Here is a 19,634-nt window from a genome sequence, read left to right as displayed (position 1 = left end):
TAAAGGAAGCTAGCAGTAGTGCTAATCGAGCGACAAACGTCAAAGTGACGTCGGTCTTGAATTTACTTGCCATTCTTCAATGAATTCCAACCCGTTTCTTACAGTTGGACTCACTAAATAGGGGGCTAACCAATCAGCTCGCTAGCTTGCTATGCCAAAAACGTCGGCCGTCTGTTGTTTCCCTACAGAAATCCTCTTTGCGCAGTGTGTAAACAAAGCTAGCAGTAGTGCTAATGGAGTGACTGACGTCATTCGTGAACGGAGCAATGTGTGAATTCTGAAAGTTTCATTTTTATAGTAGCGCTTAATCATTTGAATCTATCCAAAATAACGTGTTTTTTATGCTATGGTAGGAACTCCACTACTTTTTAAAGTTGAGCAGACCCATGATGTGGAAGTACCATGCGGTATCGCACATCTTCAATATGGAAGGTGTACTTGCCAGTCCCGAAAGTGGTCGCTAGAGGGCGCTTTAGACTGCCGTCAGGTGAGTCACCCTCGCAGTGACGTCATGATGAAGACCAAATGACATTTATTTCAAAAGCATGTAGAAAATAAAGCAAGCAGATTTCCGTCTACGGTTAAAAAGCAAACACATAAAATGTATCACATTGTGCAAAACATTTGCATTTCACAAAATCTAAAATATCCCAAATAAAAATCCAGGCACATGAAGCTTTACAACTCACAATCGGCATTTCAAAAATGTTTAAGATATCAACTATCGACTTACCACAATAAATACACGTTTCAATATATCATCCATAATAAATACTGCAAAATGAAAGACGCAACATCAGCAGAGTGTCAGCCCTCACGCGGAAGCTTTGGCAAAAGAAATCTGCACAAGAAGGGCTTGGCCTGAAAACACACACACAACCAAGGTCCAAGCTGCTCCATAGAACCAGTACAAGTCCAGTAGGACGGCACTGGTGTGCATATTCCATTTCCAATGGCTGGTATTGGCTAACGTGTCATTCATTCCCATCAATCATCTCATTCCAAGTTGTGATTGTCATCCTTTTCACGTCAGTCATGGCAATAGTTTAGCGCAAACATCAACACAATTATTGGCTATTGCACGCAACATGCTAGCTGTGGCGGCGTCACGTAAATAAACATGAGCGCACCAATTTCCCTTTCCTTGCCATTCAAAGCACAACACTCTGGAATCAGCAAGTACTCGATGACGTGGTTCTCACTAAGCATGTTGTGTGTTAGACATTTCAAAGTGCTAGTTCGTATTTTATTTCCCTGTATTGAAGGAACACTTATCTGGTTTACACCATTCAAGTACAGGTGGTCCTCTGTTGACAGCGTTCCCATAAATTCATCAAAGACCTAAGGACTAGTGCAGCGCATGACGGCGGAAGAATACTGTACACGGTGTGCCTGCTCAGACGCACGGCGGAAAAACAGTACTTTTTAGTTGACTTTTTACTCTTCATGACGTCTCCCGAGCAGCAGTGCGCCAAAGAAAAGGAAAGCCATGACCATGGAAGTGAAAATGAACAGAGGAGACACACCTAGCAATACCTGTGTTGGCGACAGAGTTTAGAGAAATATAACTTTCTGCTACCGATAACACTTTTATGTCTACTTTTTAGATGTAGATGGAAGTGTAGTTAGTGCATATCTGGAGGTAAGAAGGACCGAAACAAAATTGGATGTGTTGATTTGTCCTAATGAAACATCATGACATGACTACTACCAGGAGAAGCAGAGTATAGAGGGGGAGGAGACACCTGCTGTGGCCCAGCAAAGTGCACTGTATTCGGGCACACGCTCCGAGAAGCCGCTGTGATGCCACGGAGGTCTCTGGCAAACGTTAGCACTTTTCAAACCCTGGCAAACGTGTTTGTTTTTCCCATCATCATGGAACGACTTTCCTCTTACAGTGAATCTTTGTTTACGAGTGAGCTCAAGAGAAGTTACGTTGGCTGTTAATGTCACAGGAAGGAGTAAAAAGTTAATCGCGATTTTGTTTTTAGCCAAAGTTGCCAGTGTTTTGGGCCAAAGTTGCCAGTGTTTTGGGCCAAAGTTGCCAGTGTTTTGGGCCAAAGTTACCAGTGTTTTTTGGCCAAAGTTACCAGTGTTTTTGGCCAAAGTTGCCAGTGTTTTCGGCCAAAGTTACCAGTGTTTTCGGCCAAAGTTGCCAGTGTTTTCGGCCAAAGTTACCAGTGTTTTCGGCCAAAGTTGCCAGTGTTTTCGGCCAAAGTTGCCAGTGTTTTCGGCCAAAGTTGCCAGTGTTTTTGGCCAAAGATGCCAGTGTTTTCGGCCAAAGATGCCAATGTTTTCGGCCAAAGATGCCAATGTTTCTGACCGAAGATGCCAATGTTTTCGGCCAAACATGTCAATGTTTTAGGAAAAAGAAGCTGCTGTCTTTGGCCAAAGATGCGATATTTTCATTAGAGCACTTTTTGGAAATGATTGGTTATTGTATGACGTCATAATTCCTTCCCATGGCTGTGATAATTATCGTCCACCCTCATAAAGATGATTGAACGCTAATTCTCCTGAATGAAATAAATAAAGTTTCCCAGTCTGTAACAAGCTGTTACAGGGTGATGTGGGACCGTCATGTCTTGTATGTGATGCGTTGTTTGACTCAGCGGAGGACCACCTGTGTTGATAAGAGATGCGCGTGCCTTTGGGCCTCGGCTTTCGGGTACAATCTGACCTTTTTTTCCCCAAACATACAAACTCAGGCTTTCTCATGCTTTCCAAATCATAGAAAAGCATAGAAGAGTCAGCAAAAACAAGCGCAAGGTACAGGATGTGTACATTTTTTTCTCTTCTATAAAACAATAGCATTTTGTTCCCCTGCCATTCCCAAAGAGAGCATGCGTATTATCAAAACTTTGACAATATATATATACGTATACGCAGAATTCCTAAGCAATAATAAAGCAACAGTAATCCTTTCTGCACACATTTGACACACAGACATAGAAAAGTTGATAGAGTACACATAGAGTACTGCTTCCAGGATGTATTGATCCACGTGATTGATCCCATGATGAAAGGTGTGATGTCGCTGATGGTTTGAAGGTGAGAGGAAGCGGAAGGCCAAGAATGAAAGAGTGGGCGTGGTCGTTAGGATGCGGTTTCCGGCGTCCCCATCACAGGGCGGGTAAGGACAGGTTCTTGGTGCCGCTGGCGAGCAAGCTGAGGTCGGGACGTGCGTTGACGTTGGGTGGCGGCGGCGGCAGCTCGGCGCTCGCACACGAGCCGCAGGGGCTGAAGGGGACGTTGTTGTTCAGGTAGTTGTGAAACTGCGTCTGGTTCTGGGGCGGGTCTGCAAAGTCCGCTTGGGACGGCTGGTCCTGGTCGGGGGTGGTGTAATGGGATACATTAGTACTCAGATTACAATGTGTTGAGTATTGGTCCTGATTGGGGAAGACGCCCTCCTGGCTTTGGGGGTTGCTGATTGGCTCCGGGAATGCTAAGGTGCCCCCGAAGGGCTCGCCCGACTGGCTGCTTTGGCCGTTTGGGGCGGAGCTAGGGGTCCCCAGCTGATAGTAGTCAGCGGGGGAGGAGTTGATTAAATAAGTGCTTCCGTTCACGTGGTTGTCGTAACACAACACGGACGTCAAGGGCGCCTCCGTGGGGCACGTGTCTGACCTCTCCTCGTCTTCCTCCTCCTCATCCTCCTCGGAGTCACTGTTGGCTAAACTCTGAGTGCTGGAGTCCGAAATCCCGCTGAAAACGCTACTGCTGTCCTCCTCGTCCTCATTCTCCTCTTCCTCCTCCTCCTCCTCCTCCTCTTCCTCCTCATCTTCATCCTCCTCATCCTCCTCCAGCGGCGCCTCCATCTCGTCCGACGTCTGCAGGTGAACGCCGCTTTGGGGAACGGCGTCCGGCAGCGCGAAGTCCAGCCTGTGCTGAGATGGAACCAGAGGGTTAGCGGTGGTGCTGTCGTTGCCGTGGCAACCGTTGGAGGGGGACGCTTGCTCCTGCTCGCGACTCTTCTCCAGTTCCAGCTTCATGATGGTGTGCAGGAAGTGTGTCCGAACGCGGATGGGATTAAACTCCACTCTGCCGCTGGAGTTGCTGCAGCCTTCCTTGCTGCAGCCGCACGGGAAGGACATACGGTCCACCTGCGGGCACACACGCCACTTCCTGTCAGCACACAAACACGGACGGCCATGCTTTTGGGACAAACACGCCCATGTTGTAGGCATAGATGAAATTCCATTCCATTTGGTAAATAAGGAATCCTGCTTCCAGGCATGATAGAAGCAAGGCATGATAGAAACAAGGCATGATGGAAGCAAGGCATGGTGGAAGCAAGGCATGGTGGAAGCAAGGCATGGCGGAAGCAAGGCATGGTGGAAGTAAGGCATGATAGAAACAAGGCATGGTGGAAGCAAGGCATGGTGGAAGTAAGGCACGATGGAAGCAAGGCATGGTGGAAGCAAGGCATGGTGAGGACACGAGGGGACCCACCTGGCACTTGATTCCTGCATTGCTGCAGGCGCAGGTCTCGGGCTCACAGAAGACTCTGCAATCGCAGCCGCAGTCCTCCCGGGACATTCGGATGGCCCGAAGCTCATGCTTCTCCTCCACGTCGATCTTCTTGACTCCGGAGGAGCGGAGCAGGGCCCGCCTCTTTTTGGTGGTGAGCGGCTGCAGGAAGAAGTACTCGTCCACTTCCGTGTTGTCCAGGTCGATGTCGTCGTCGGAAATGTCCTCCGCCGTCAGCGTGTTGGCCTCCTCGGACTCCACTGTGCCGTTCTTGGTCAACTTGGAATGAAGGCATGACGTTGTTACATTTTAAACACCACACTGGTACTGCTTAAAGCTGTATGCCTCATCTCTTCCAGCAGGTCCAATCACTTCCTGTTATGGGGCTCCCTTAAAATGTTCCCCCTGCAACCTGTGGCCACTAGGAACTTCCCTACTTCCTTCTTCAACTCAATCATGTTTCTCACTTTCCTTGGCAAACCTCTTTGCAGCCGTACTCAATAAAGTAAGCACAGATTCCTGACTCTTGAACGCCACCCTGTGCTCAGTAGGAAGCAGCAAGGAGACAAATATGAGTTGTGTGTGTTCTATGAAGAAATAAACCACACACACGCTGTAGACGGTGTTACAGTGTCCCACCTCCACAAGAAGCACTATCTACTCTCCACAGCATTTCCTGTCCATGGCCTATTGAGGTTAGGAGAACATCTAGTGGTCACATTAGGTATCACAGTTGAAGTGCATCCCACCACAGCCATCCCTGGCTGTATGGGTGCTTGATAATTAAGCCTATAATTAGTAGAAGGTATGTATAATTAAGCAAATTGTTCTTATTGCTGGCCTAAATGAAGCATTTCCACGCATAAAAATGTCTAAATTATCTGACTAAATGAAGTCACATACAAATACGAGGCAGAATTGTGTGATTGTGAATGTAATGTTCTAAGTTGGCCACTATATTCTAGTGTAAAGGTGACTATAGGGGTGTTATGTCACTTCTTGAGGGCTTTAATAATTTTTTTTAAGATTGTCAACAGGAGTGTTACATATTATATGTCTTATGTTCTCTTATTCTGTCTACTTTATTGGCTAATGGGTGTGTAAAGGTGGCTATAGGGGTGTTATTTCACTTCTTGAGGGCTTTAATAATGTTTAAAAAGTGTATTTAGAAGATTGTCAACAGGCGTGTTACATCTTATGTCTTATGTTCTCTTATTCTGTCTACTTTATTGGCTAATGGGTGTGTAAAGGTGACTATAGGGGTGTTATTTCTGCTCTAGTGCTCTAATAATATTAAACATTTTGATGAATATTGAATGCTACTTTAGGACAGTTGACTTGTCGTGGTCAGGTCTGCGACCAGTGACTGTTTTTTGATCTTTGTCAGTGAAATGGTGAAATGAAGGGGTAGGAAAGCGGAGGGTGGGGCAAGTGTACCTTGAGCTTGATGGAGTTGAGCTTCTCCTCCTTGAGGTGGTCTCTCAGCATGTCTCTGTGCAGCCTCTCCTGCTCCATGGCGAACTCCCCGAGCGAGTACTGCTTGACCCAGCTGTGCCTGTTGGACATGCCCAGGGTGCTGCCGCCCTGGCTGGGCACGCTGGTGAAGCCCTGGCGCCGGCTGAAGTAGTACACTGTCACCTTTTCAAAGCGCACCCGCCGCGTGCAGACGCGCTTCTCCCGCTTCAGGATGGAACCGGCTGCAGTGGAGAAAGTCAGGGTAGATCTTGTTTATCACTGTTCAATGAGACAGGCACTCGTCTCCTCGCTAAAGTTTCCAAGGGAACACATTTACTGCGACACAGCCCAAGCAGGAGCAAGGAAGCACCCTGTACAGACAAAAACGTGAGTCTATGTTATGTTATTTATGTCTAATATGTCTTATTTTCTCTTCTTCTGTCTACTATATTGGGTAATAGGAATTTAAAGATGACTATAGGGGTGTTAGTTCATGTCTAGATGTCTCTAATAATGTCCTAAACTATACTTAGAGCGTTGTAAACAGGTTTTCTATGTCTAATATGTTCTATTTCTCTTCTTCTGTTTACTATATGGGCTGCATGGCGTTCGAGTGGTTAGCGCACGGGCCTCACAGCTAGGAGACCTGAGTTCAATTCCATCCTCAGAGTTTGCATGTTCTCCCCGTGCATGTGTGGGTTTTCTCTGGGGACTCCGGCTTCCTCCCCCATTCCAACAAAATGTTAGCTTCATTGGCCACTCCAAATTGTCCATAGGTATGAATGTGAGTGTGAATGGTTGTTTGTCTATATGTGCCCTGTGATTGGCACAAATGAATGAATGTTTCCTATATTGGGTAATGGGGGTGTAAAGGTGACTATGGGGTGTTATTTAATGTCTTGAGGGCTCTAATAATGTCAGAAAACTGTACTTAGAGGGTCGTAAACAGGTGACTATAGGGCTTTTATTTCATGACTAGGGTTGTCTAATAATGTTAAAAAGCATATTTAGAAGGTTGTAAACAGGTTTTCTATGCAATATAACTATGAAAATATTGCATTTGGCAATATTGTATCCCACTTTGTGGAAATGCAGTGACTATGGTGAAATGAAGGAGTGAATAGTCATAAACGAGGACTTAATGTAAATTTTTTAACGTGATTAGAGCCCTCAGGACATGAAATAACACCCCTATAGTCACACACTCCTATTCCCATATATGTATTTAGTAGACAGAAGAAGAGAAAATGAGTCATATTAGACATAAATATGATAACGTGTTTTATGCTTTTTGCCTTCATGTTGATGTGAGAGTATTTCATCCTGCCTTGGAATGGTAAGACGAGGAAGGAAGCATCGCTTCGCATCTGACCAGCCATCAGAGAGGCGAAGCGATGCCATGGAAGGTGAGCCAGGAAACATTCCTTCGTGCACGTGAATGACACTCACGCATGAAAGGACCAGCGGCGGACGGGTTGACGCTGTCGCTGCTATTCCCGCTCTCGCTGCAGGATACTTCATCATCAGACTCCCTTAAGGACGAGCACGGGGAGGAGGAGGCCTCCACCTCCTCGAATTTTCTCTTCAGTATTCCGCTCATGGCCTTGACACATCTGCACCTGAAACACAAAGACACAGCCGGGGCCGTGAATTATTTCATATCCACTTTAAGGGCCTGCCCAATTCCTACACACGCTCAATTAGCAGCACACACACGTAACGCTCCACTCTCCCTCGCCAAGTCATCATCTTGCACAAAGGCAGCCGACGCCATTCATTAGTACATCCTCCACGTACAGGAAGTTCACTTCATTCTTCTGCTGAGGAAATCATCTTCTTGCATTTTGGAAAGGTCTACTCCATCCATGTCATGTCATATAACATCATATCATAATATCATGCAGGAAAATGACATACGTCTTATGCACTGTAATGCAGTACAAAAAGTGCATGTTTTATGTAATCGGGTACAATAGTCAATGGGGGGGCTCTGTGCCTATTTTGCATTTTTTTATGAAAACAAAAAAAATGGCAGCAATGGAAAAATCTCTGATGGGAATAAAGTGAGAATGACAAGGAAGTCGACATATCATACATAATGCTTATAATCATGAAACAGCAGAAAAGGACAACCCAGCTGTGATTTTGTGAGAATAAAGTCAAAATACGAGATGTATTCTATATATGTCATATATGAATATATGACATACGTATATCATGTATTCTGACAAGACCAAAGTAGTGATTTTGGGAGATGAATGTAACGTTATGAGAAAAATCATCCTGGTCGCATAGAGTTGAAATATGAAAAACATTTATGAGACAGACAACAAATAAAGTTGGCGTTTTTGGAAAGTTAGATGAACTGTATGTATATAAATGTATGAAAATTATTTATTTATTAGGAAAATGTTAAATCAAGTACTGCAGTGGTGTCCAGTGAGTTTTCATTTGTCATTGTAAGAATGTCATTTGGCAACAAATGAGCAAGGCATCTAGCAAGACAAAAGTGTTGAGGTGTCGAGGGCGAGCTGCCGGGGTGAGTCATGGAGGTTAGTGAGAGGAAGGATGAATGAAAGCAAAGACGTGGCCTTTGGCTTCAGCGTGAATACGCCGGGAAATCATCAGGAGGTGTTTTCTCTGCACACGGCATCCATGTTGCAAATGGACGTGGTAAACGCCATCTCCGCTCATTTCAACCGTCATCGTCAGTATGCTGCTTTCTTGCCTTGCGTTGATTGGAGGATTGAGCCTCATCCTATCTATCTGTCAGAGCGGCGTTTCATGAGCTCCGCTCGCCGCTCTACGCTCATCCGGCATGCAAACGCTTCCTGGGAGACATCACGCCTGACAGGAGAACAGGAGCCGATAGGAGAACCTCCACCAAGACACACAGCATTGTTCCGTGGGGTTCTGGAGAACCACCACAAACCCTGATTGTGCTAGGTGGGGTGGACATCATCCATCACCAGAGGAAGGATGGATGGACGGATAGATGGATGTGTGTGTGTTTTTAGGCTGCATGAGGCTGTGATAGTAAAAGTGGTTTCCATGGCGATGGCAATTACCATGTTCCCATGTGACAAGCTACATCATCACCACTGTGCATAGATAGAATGGATAGGATACATAGAATGGATAGTAGAAATCCCCCCCCCCCTTCCCGGGAACGACTGACCTGCTTCCCGTCCTGACTCCTTTCACCTTCTGCTCACAGCACGTTTAAAAAAGCAGCGTGATGGATGAGGAGCGTCCCATGTTGGTCTCACTCCACTGGCTGCCCCCCCCTCCTCCATCATGGATACTTTATTAAGAAGATGAGATCTTTTCCCCTCTCTGTCACAATGTCACTTCGTCCATCCGCACAAAGACTCATTAGCTGCTGCTAGGAGGCAAGGAGGCAAGGAGGCAAGGATGGAGGCTGAATGGGGGCACCGCCAGCCTGACAAGTCACATAGTCACATGGGTGGCTTGTCTGAGAGCGAGCCATGCAGAGAGAGTGAAGCAGGCGCAGCACCTCCTCTCCTGCTGGCTGCAGATATTTTTACCAACAGGGGAGGGGGGCACTGGTGATGGGGGGTGGAGGTAGCAGGAGGGGGGAAATGTCAGCAAAATGGATGAGGAGGTGGCTTTGGAAGAAAGGTTTGGGGGGGTTCATGCCACGGGAGGAGGGGAACCTCTGACGCCACATAATCATCATCATAACAACGCCATCTCAAACTTCCTATGGACATAAGGTCATCATATTATGGGAATATGGTCATCATATTATGGGAATTAAATCATCATGTTATGGGACTAAGGTCATCATATTACAAATATAAAGTCATATTATGGGAATAATATGGGAATAAAGTCATCATATTACAAGAATAAAGTCATCCTATTACGGGAATAAAGTCATATTATGGGAATACTAAGGTCATAATATTATTATAATACATATATACATATATATATATACGTACACACAACAATGATTTTTCATTTGCGGACTGGCGTTTTATGGCTGCTGTTTGGCGACACCCGGTGGACGCAATAATTCTTGCACTCTTTATTGAAACGCCATTTAACAAGGATTCATTGTTAAAGAGCATCCATCACTCCAAGCCCCTCTCACATAGGATTCATTAGACTCACCCACTCACTCATAGTTCCGACTTCTCCCACATTCAAACACGCCCTGAAATGTTGCCTGACTTCACATTTTAATTCAGCTAGCTGTATCAGGGATTGACATGAACGACTTGACAGAGACCCGTACCCATGAGTGACGAATCAGTTAAACACTCCCGGGTTTTGAACGAATCGTTCACTACTTGCACAGCTCTCGTTTCGTTGTTGACTAACTGTCCAGGGTGGCGCTGCCATCTAATTGGTCTTATTTATGATGTATTGTGTGAAAACATCACATTTCAAGCACTAAATGAATGCAGAGCCACCATCCACCAGGACCTCCCTGGACGTTGTTTTTCAGAGGGAAGATTTATAACGTTTCTGTTTAACGTGTGTGCTAACAGGCAGTGTGCCATCATGAATGAACTTGATGAACAGAACAAATAAGCAAATTAGGCCCCAATAAGGTCATCAAATCCTTCCCTTATGTATTCCCACATAATATCAGCTTGTGGGAGCAAATATGGGGAGAAAGAACACAGTAAAGCCATCTATCTGCGCAGCACTGTATGGTGCATTCAAGGACCATCCAACAAAATAAGTTGCTGCCTGTAACAAACAACTTAAAAAATGAAAACTGGGGGATTTCTAACAGTATATTGTTTTTTTTTAATAATAAAATAAAATAAATAATAAAATAATGGCCCAATCTTAAATTCAGGATCTAGACGTGTATTACATGTAAACCAACAGGTGGTGCTCAACTACTTCCTGCCGACCCAGCCCAAGCTTTTCTTCCCGTCACTCACACACACACACAGCAGTCACATGGAGTCGTACCAGAGACCCACCAGGACAAAAAAACATGTCTCACAGGTAGTTAGCAAGTTAGCAAACAACACAGGCCGAGTCATGATGCTCATTTTTAGACCCCTCACTTTATCCTCTTTTATCCTTCATTGTGGACAATTCCAAGCCTACCTGGCAACATTTGAAAATACAGCAGACTTGAAAAGGCCAAATCACGGAAACAAGGGACATGAATGTTTTATTTAAGATGTTCAGTCTCTTCTCCTAAATGCTTCTGAAATATGCAGTTTGCCAAGGAGGCCATGCAGAGGAAATGCGCCAAGATGATTTCCAAGCTAGAGATGTACCACGAAGAGCAAAGAGCAAGTCAAGCTACTGGAAGAAGACCTTCACTGGTGTTGATATGGTGATCCCATACCAGCATATCACTGACTTTTGGTCTAGAATTTTGGTGCCACTTTCTGAGGCATGCTAGTTGTACCAAATGGTCTGTGATGTGGGGCGGGGGGGGGGGGGGGGGGGGGGTCAGATGGAGCTCCCAAAAAACCTTATAGGCCACCTGAAATGCCAGCACCACCGTGTTTGAAAAAGGTTTGCCAGAGACCTCCGTGTCGTCACAGCAGCTGCTTGGAGCGTGTGCCCGAATACAGTGCACCTTGCTGGGCCACAACAGGTGGCGCCATCCCCTTTACACTCTGCTTCTCCTGGTAGTAGTAATATTATATTTGATAAGGACTTATCAACTGGTACACCTGGTCAAATCTGAATTGGTTCCAGTCCTTCTTACCTCCAGGTGTGCACAAACTACACTTATATCTTGGCGTCTAATCAGTTTGTCCTCATGCCGTCCCTGGAAGGCGGCATACATGGACGTATTCCATCCTATTACGTAAGACAGGAGCACTGCACTTGCACGCCTGGCATGACCTACATTCCCATTCCACGTTCCAAAACCATGAAGACAGAAATCATCTGCCAGCAAGCTATGGCAGCATTCACAATGAGGTCATATGCAAAAGCCTCGGCCGTCTCTCAGTGTGGTGCATGATTGGGAAACATGATTGTAATCAGCAACAAGTCAAATATTAAAAGCTGTCTAGGAATACAAAAACATACCTGGTGTTATGTTATGCAGCACATGCAGGGGTGGCTCAGACCCGCGACCGCACCAAATTAGATTTAAGCAAGCCAAAAGCCCCCGTTTGTCATCCTACTCTCTAACACAGTACTTCAGGAAAAACACACTTTTTTTTGGCATTTTGTTCATAGACAACACACATCTCTCTCTTTCCTGTACATTGTAAAGACAGCTAAAACTAACGGCTAATTAATGCTTGAAATGGGACACACCTATTCCACAGATTAATACACCTCCAAAAAGCTCCAACAAGGTTTTATGGTTTTTCTATCTATGCTGTAAGTGTGGAGTAACAGGTACATTCATACTTGCAGTATTTTGTCCATTTGGTTGTAATGGAATACACCTATTTCCACTAAAAAGGCATCTAAAAAACCTCCAAGAACGGTTTATGGTTTGCTGTGAGCACATATTCATTAAATTACCCAGTTCATTTTCTTTTATTGTGTGATTAATACAATTTTTTAAGAATAAAAAAAAAGAATTCACAAAATTACATTCATTCATTCATTCATTCTCTACCGCTTATCCTCACAAAGGTCGCGGGGGGTGCTGGAGCCTATCCCAGCTGTCTTAGGGTGAGAGGCGGGGTACACCCTGGACTGGTCGCCAGCCAATCACAGGGCACATATAGACAAACAACCATTGACACTCACATTCATACCTATGGACAATTTGGAGTCGCTAATTAACCTAGCATGTTTTTGGTACCTTCATAGTTCTACACTTTAATTCTACCAATGACAAAATATTACAAATGCTGTTTTCCTGTTTTCTATTATCACAGGACCTTGATGACAAAACCCCGAAAGCCTGCGTGAGGCCGCGTTGTCGCTCGTTCACCACCTGCATGGAGCTCGGAGGTGGAGGAGGAGGTCATGGAGATAGAGGGGTCTCAGCTGGACTCCCCGGGGAGCGTGGATTATTATACGGCAACAGATGATGTCAGTGGACCCCCCCCCCATCCCCAGCATACACTAATTATATATTCATTCCAAAAATTAAGACAATGGATAAAGAAATGATGAAATTAGTAAGTACAGCTGTGGTAAAGTGGCAAAAGGCCTGCTATGAATGCATGCTATCACATCATAGATGTCACACCACGTGAAATTGTGGTTTTCAGCGTCAGTCCAGCTGTGAAAAAGACACACGTCCATTCTGCAATTACACACAAAAGGAATCCATCTCTGGAAATGTTTGCCACGTCTACACATTCATGCAAATGAGGCTTCACATGTTCTCTGTACGTTTGCTGGCGCGCACTCGCCTCAGGCTGCAGACTGATCCTGCTCCGCACACATTCAAAGGAGGGGGTGGGGGGAGCAGTGTGCCGACGGTGGTAGTGGGAAGCGGGTGGGGGGGTGGGGGGTGGATGGGCGCCGCAGCCTCCCTCCTGCAGCTACACACCACGCATTTCTTCCCAATAAAGAAAACCAAGCAGCACAACAAAGGATGTATCTTTACATCATCCGTCAGGGGTGTCCAGTATAGGGGGGGTGACGGGACACTCGGCTCACAATACATCTGATTTAAAATAATTACATTTTATGTATGAATGAATGAATGAATCTAGCACTATGAAAATGGCATTGGCATGGCGGACATTGTCAGGCTATCATGCTAACTTTACCATGCAACACCCAGCATGGTACAGTAAAGTGAAATGAAGTAAAGTGTCTGTGTACGTTATTTAAAAAATATGTAATTTAAAAAAAAAACTCCTATGCTAATATTAGCATGCTAGCACACCTAACATGATAGCACTAAGTGTTTATATAGGTTTCTGCTCATGAAAACGGCTAACATGTTACTAAGCTAATGTTAGCAATTCTAACGTTAGCATGTAAAACCTAGCATGGCAGTGCTAAGTTTCTGCCAATGGCAATACCAACGAAAATGGCAAAAATGCTACTATGCTCATATTAGCACGCTAGCACTAGCATGCTAACACCTAACATGATAGCACTGTGTTGATATAAGTCTCTACTCATGAAAACTGCTAAAATACTACTGTGCTAACATCATCATGCTAACATGCTCACATTACGATGCAATACATTGCATGGTAGAGCATTGCAAGTGTCTGACAATGGCAACACAAAAATGCCTGAAAATGCTGCTATGCTAGTATTAGCATGCTAGCAGTAACATGCTAACACCTAATATGAGAGTACTGAGTGTTTATATAGGCTGCCGCTCATGAAAACAGCTAAAATGTTACCATGCCAATGTTGGGATGTTGGCAATCCTAATGTTAGCATGCTAAATCTAGCATGATAGCGGTTGGTGTCTGTCAATGTTGACACCAATGAAAATGGCTATAAAAACATTCATATCACCACACAAAAAAACTTTACAGGCTTAACTTACGGTGATACTGATAACCAATTCAAATGTAGATGTTAGTGTAGTTTGTGCACACCTGGAGGTCACAAGAAATTAGAATTTGACCAAGTGTACCTGTTGATGCGTCCTAATGAAACATCATGACATGACTACTACCAGGAGAAGCAGAGTATAGAGGGGGAGGAGCCACCTGCTGTGGCCCAGCAAGGTGCACTGTATTCGGGCACACGTGCAGCAGCAGCGGGTGTGAGGTCTCTGGCAAACTTTTTGTCAATAATTATTGTAATCTAATCCAAATGTTTATAAGTGCAGATAATGAGGCAGCAAGAGGATGGCTCCAGTACAAAGCCATTCCATGGTTGCACTTACGATTGATTCCCTCTAATACCAATCACAGCTTATTATCAGGAAGCCTCATGTCAATCACAATACTGCATAGCCTCCCTAGTTTACATTATTCATGCTCCTTGTTCTCATTTAGCAATGCCCCCCCCCCATGTCTTATCACAAAGTTGACAAAGCAGGCTTACTGGCAGAAAAACTCTACTGCCAAAACATCTCATCCACACACACACACAGGCTGGGGGGGCCTTAGTGTTTCTATACAAGCTCCATCGTGGTTATGAATGTCATATTTCTAAAGGTAAAACAATGCCATTTTATTAGACCATGGGGGCCATCCTCATTCACTTTCATCTTCTCTAAAAATGTGCCAATGAAAATGTGAAGGATTCATAAATGCACCTTTAGCGTGTTCATATTACCCTTAAAGTACTCACGTAGATTCCACTTTTATCACAGCCGGCACTCCCATCACACTCAATCACAGCATCTACTGCTTTGGAACTCATGTTATACAGTAGAACACGCTGCAAAACAAGTAGAAAATGCAACTGCCCCGTGGAAGAATACACAGCATTTTGGTAAGTCAGTTCGATAATTATCAGGCCAATATGCGGGACGTCATACCGATAAACCCAATAACATTAAAAATAGCTGAGAAATCCGTGATATAGCACCCCTATAGTCACCTTCACACTCCTATTATCCAATATAGTAGACATCATAAGAGGAAGTAAGACTTTTTAAGCGGAGAAAGTCTGTTTACTACCTTCTAAATATGCCTTTTTAACATGATTAGAGTCCTCTACACATGAAATAACACCCCTATAGCCACCTTTACACTCCTATTGCCCAATATAGTAGATATAATAAGAGAAAGTAAGACCAGACCATGGATAGTGACTAGGTGGAATACTACATACATAAATCCGTCTTTCAATGTGTTTTCTGAATGCCTTATATTTGCATTTTTGCTCATTTAGACATTTATATCCTTATGCCAACCATCTTTCTGCTTCTCAAGATCGATATGGTACTGTTAACTTTTTTATATCTCCTTTTTTTTACATTTAAGATGTAAGAATAGTTTGTGCACACCTGTTGTACCATGCTAACGCCTAACATCATAGCACTAAGTGTTAATATTGGTTTCTGCAGCAGCTTAAATGTTACTATGCTAATGTAACGCAACGTAAAGCAATGCTAAAAATGCTGTTAGATATGCTAACATTAGCAATGCTAAACATTTAGCTGGTATGATAGCGGTAGGTCAATGTTAACGCTAATGAAAAGGGCAAAACATGCTATAAAAACATTAATATCACAACAACATAACACTGTACTGATAAGTCATTAAAATTTTGATTGAATCAAAGATTGTATCCACTCGGATGTAAGAAGAACTGGAAGAAATGAGGATAAGTCCTAATGAATTATCATGACATGACTACTTGCAAATGACTACTACCGGGAGAAGTAGAGTATAGAGGGGGAGGAGCCACCTGCTGTGGCCCAGAAAGGTGCACTGTATTCCGGCACACGCTCCGAGTAGCCAGTATGACCCGTTTCAGGTGTCTGATAAGGTTTCTAGTGCGCTCAAAAAAACGAATGAGACTAACATGACTTCCTGTGGGGAAAAAATGCTGTTTTGGTTTTTGTTGGCCATTTTGGAAGGCGACAGTGAAGAAAAGCGAGGTGCCACCTGAGAAGATGGCATGAGAGGATGTCTCCAGTGAGGCTGGTGCAGATATCTGTGTTGACTTTGGCCATGGCGTTGTGTTATCAGCCAGGCGTCGTAGCAACAGTTGTGTGCGTGTGTGTGTGTGTGTGTGTCTTTCCAACATAAAGCAAAGCTTACCTTTAAGGAAAGATATTAGACTGCGGCTTCCTGCTTGTGGGGTCCTGTGGAAGATGGAGACGTCATAAAAAGACTGAGCTTCTGCAGCAGGTTACGTAACATACGGCATGCAAGCTGATGTAAGACAGCACAATGAAGGGAAGTTTGCCATGGATGAGGGATGCATGGTGCTGGGGAGGGTGCTAGACTTCCTGTACTGCAGTGGACTCTGCAGGGAACCACACCGCCTTACTGGAGCCGGGATTGTGTCACGTGACACACACGTGCCCCCCCCCCCCCAATTATTAGAGCCACGCTGATGTAGCAGCACAAAGAAGGTGGTATCACATCTTGATGGATGCATGTGATGCATTCACGAACACAAACAGCCGTGCGAGGTGTGAATCATCATGTGCGCGATATGCAAACAAACTTGCTCATTGTCTGCTCACACTCACCATTCACGTCGCCGTGTAGACAATGAAATCAAGGCCCCTCCCTCCGCTCCACGCACAACCACCAGCGGGCTGCAGTGGCACCATCCGAGCTCCCCGATGCTGCTGGACGGACCGGCGCTCCGGTCGACGCTACCGAGCCTTCTTCCAGTCAGCCGGAAGGAGGGCTGGGAACAATGGTGCGGCATCAGACTGACAGGCTGGCGGCCAACGTGACTCCCTGCGTCCAATCAGGGCTCAAACACCAGGAATCAGCCGCAGAGCCTTTGCACGCTTTTGTGCACCGGCGCAAAGCGAGCTGTCAATAATGCAATTACTCAGACGATACTGAGTCACTTTCGGGCTGATACTTGTAATGTGTCGGGTAAATTCAAGGTATCAATAATCAGTTATGTTCCATGACCTCAATCACTGAGTATCAAAAATATCGATATTTAGATTTAGATCTTATAAATATCTGGTATCGGAAGCATCGATATTTTCACAGTAGCGTTTGTAAGGCACGTGCATGGGTAAACGCCACTCACATTAGCTTATATTATTTTATCATAACTAGTTGCAGTCTGATAGTCCGGCGTGATAAAGTGGAAAAAGTACACCTGCCATTAAATTTTTGCCTTCGTACTCTTTGTCTTCCTGTCCCACTCCATTCCAAAGCCTGTGTTACGTTTAGAAATAATACTTTGGAGGCTAACTAGTTATACCTCGTTAGCTCGTACAGTGGTTAGCGGCGGCCATCTTTCATGTCCCTTTAGTGATCCAGTAGCCTGTTCACATATTGTACAAACAAAGTCTAATAGTAGTGTAAGGGTGTTATTTCAAGTGATTGAAATATTGTCTTCGTATTCTGGCTTCTTCCCCCTCCATTTCAAACACTGTATTAGATATAAAATTAATACTTTGAAGGCCAACTAGTTACATCTCGTTACCTAGCTTGGTAGCTAGGGGCGGCCATCTTTTCTGTCCCTTCAGAGGCGCAGTAGCCTCCTAAGAGGACTTTCGACATGTGGTGTAAACAAAGAGTGTAAAGGTGACTATAAAGGTGTTATTTCCTGTCTACAAGCGTTGTTAAAAACAAATTTAGAAGGTCATAAATAAGAAAATCATTAATTTTTAGTATTGAACCCCATTTTTCGCGGTGGGGTCATTAAATTAGGTGTGATAAACAAGTGTATGAAAATAATAACAGCCGTGATGTACACCAGTGCAAAATACAAAAATGGTACTATATTGTACCTCTCTGATAGTGTAAATCAGTGCTGAACATTAATATTAAGAAGGCAGCTGTTCTCATTGTGGATATTAAAATGCACAATTGTTTCAAATGATCACGTGCCATGCCTTTCACGTGTCACCTCTTTTGACCTAAATTACTGAATTATACTGCCCCCCTTTGGTCACATTATGGAATTGTTAAACACCAAGCAGACATGGCTTTCTTTGTTCCTGAAAAACATCCTGTAGGGTGCCATTAATGCATTTGATGCCCCCATTAGGTGTGGATTAGCCATTTCCTTCAATAAACAGACATAATACAATGCAAAAATAAACATATGAAAAAATATGTGGAAACATAAAAAATGTAAATCAAGTACAAATTAAATACAGTTTGTTATTAAATGAATTGGGAAACCTACACTACTGCTCAAAGGTTTGGGATCACTTGGAATTTTTTTGGGCCAGTCTGAGATATGGCTTTTTCTTGGCAAGCCTGCCATGAAGTTCAGCATCCTGAAGTGGCCACTTCACTGTTGATGCTGACACTGGTGTTTGACGGCTACTATTTAGATTTAGTGCAGCTGCCAGGTGAGGACCTGTGAGGCGTCTTTGTCTTAAACGACTTTCTGATATTTGTCTCCTTTTTCTGTCCTTGTTAGACCCAGTTTGTGCTGCTCTCTGTAGGGAGTAGTTAACAGCATGGTAAGAGATTTTAGTTTTAGTTTAGATTTTTAGCTGGGTTTTCTAATCATCTATTAGCTTTATAAAATGATTAACTTGGATTATCAGCCATACCAGGGTCTACCCCGCCTCTCGTCCAAGACAGCTGGGATAGGCTCCAGCATGCCCGCAAACCTGGATGGATAATTTCTTTCCAATTTGTTGTGTAATTAACGCATGCGCATCCATGCTCCTTTTTCTTCTAGCATACAGTAAAAATGGGCATGTTTCACACATGCTGTGAATAAACGATGATTAATCGTGATTCATTCGTTTGCAAACTGTGATTAATTTGATGAAAATGTGTTGTCGCTTTGCTATTTCGTGACAAGCATTTGTGCATGTGCTACAGCGAGGGAGCACACGACTTCCTGGTCGACTCTGGTTGATGCATTCAGAGAGTGAAAGTGTCTGCGCCTTTATCCAGACCCTCACCAACACGTAACGCAAGACCAGAAGCTGATCCGTGATGGACGGCAGCCAGAATGCAGGCTTTGTTTCCCAGCATGGTGTCCAAAGCGTGGAGGAGATAGCGGGAGACAGGGCGGCGGGAGGAAAGAAAGTGATCTTCCTGAGTAACCTGATGGCGGCAGGACGGATGAGTGAGCAGGCTTCACATGACACCCGGCAGGGGGCCTCATGTGAATAATGCATCTCTCACGCTACCGTCGACATCCCTGTACACTCCATCTCCAAAACATGACTGCACTTCCTGGTGTGGCAATGT

General features: G+C 44.4%; 1 protein-coding gene across 3 annotated transcripts; it reads right to left on the bottom strand.

Annotated features, from left to right (window-relative positions):
• Positions 1-490: 490 nt before the first annotated feature.
• csrnp3 (cysteine-serine-rich nuclear protein 3) lies at positions 491-17,232 on the bottom strand. 3 transcript variants are annotated; one of them, XM_058081908.2, is made up of 6 exons: positions 16,973-17,121; positions 16,536-16,579; positions 7,372-7,541; positions 5,905-6,164; positions 4,450-4,746; positions 491-4,100 (listed from the first exon to the last, which is right to left on the bottom strand). In XM_058081908.2, the coding sequence occupies exons 3-6, from the start codon at positions 7,520-7,522 to the stop codon at positions 3,123-3,125; spliced, it is 1,686 nt and encodes a 561-aa protein (XP_057937891.2). In that variant the 5' UTR covers positions 7,523-7,541; positions 16,536-16,579; positions 16,973-17,121; the 3' UTR covers positions 491-3,122. The 3 variants fall into 3 exon arrangements, with proteins under 3 accessions (XP_057937891.2, XP_057937890.2, XP_078651336.1); XM_058081907.2 differs by lacking the exon at positions 16,536-16,579 and having other exon boundaries at positions 16,973-17,232; XM_078795210.1 differs by lacking the exons at positions 16,536-16,579; positions 16,973-17,121 and adding an exon at positions 9,101-9,349.
• Between the last annotated feature and the right edge of the window lie 2,402 nt (positions 17,233-19,634).

This window comes from Doryrhamphus excisus, linkage group LG12, assembly GCF_037039965.1.
Source record: "Doryrhamphus excisus strain RoL-2023G ecotype Guam linkage group LG12, RoL_Dexc_Guam_v1.1, whole genome shotgun sequence".
Classification (NCBI taxonomy): domain Eukaryota; kingdom Metazoa; phylum Chordata; class Actinopteri; order Syngnathiformes; family Syngnathidae; genus Doryrhamphus; species Doryrhamphus excisus.
Note: the sequence above shows the minus strand (reverse complement) of the source record. Positions and strands in the feature narration are given on the sequence as shown.

What these genes read in the sequence shown, in the direction of transcription:
- csrnp3 (XM_058081907.2), bottom strand. Translation starts at nt 17,157, where the DNA reads ATGCCGCACCATTGTTCCCAGCCCTCCTTCCGGCTGACTGGAAGAAGG. An exon ending in TCAACTCCATCAAGCTCAAG is followed by an intron (nt 4,747 to 5,904) that starts GTACACTTGCCC and finishes CTTCATTCCAAG; the next exon opens with TTGACCAAGAACGGCACAGT. An exon ending in ATGCAGGAATCAAGTGCCAG is followed by an intron (nt 4,101 to 4,449) that starts GTGGGTCCCCTC and finishes GTGTGCCCGCAG; the next exon opens with GTGGACCGTATGTCCTTCCC.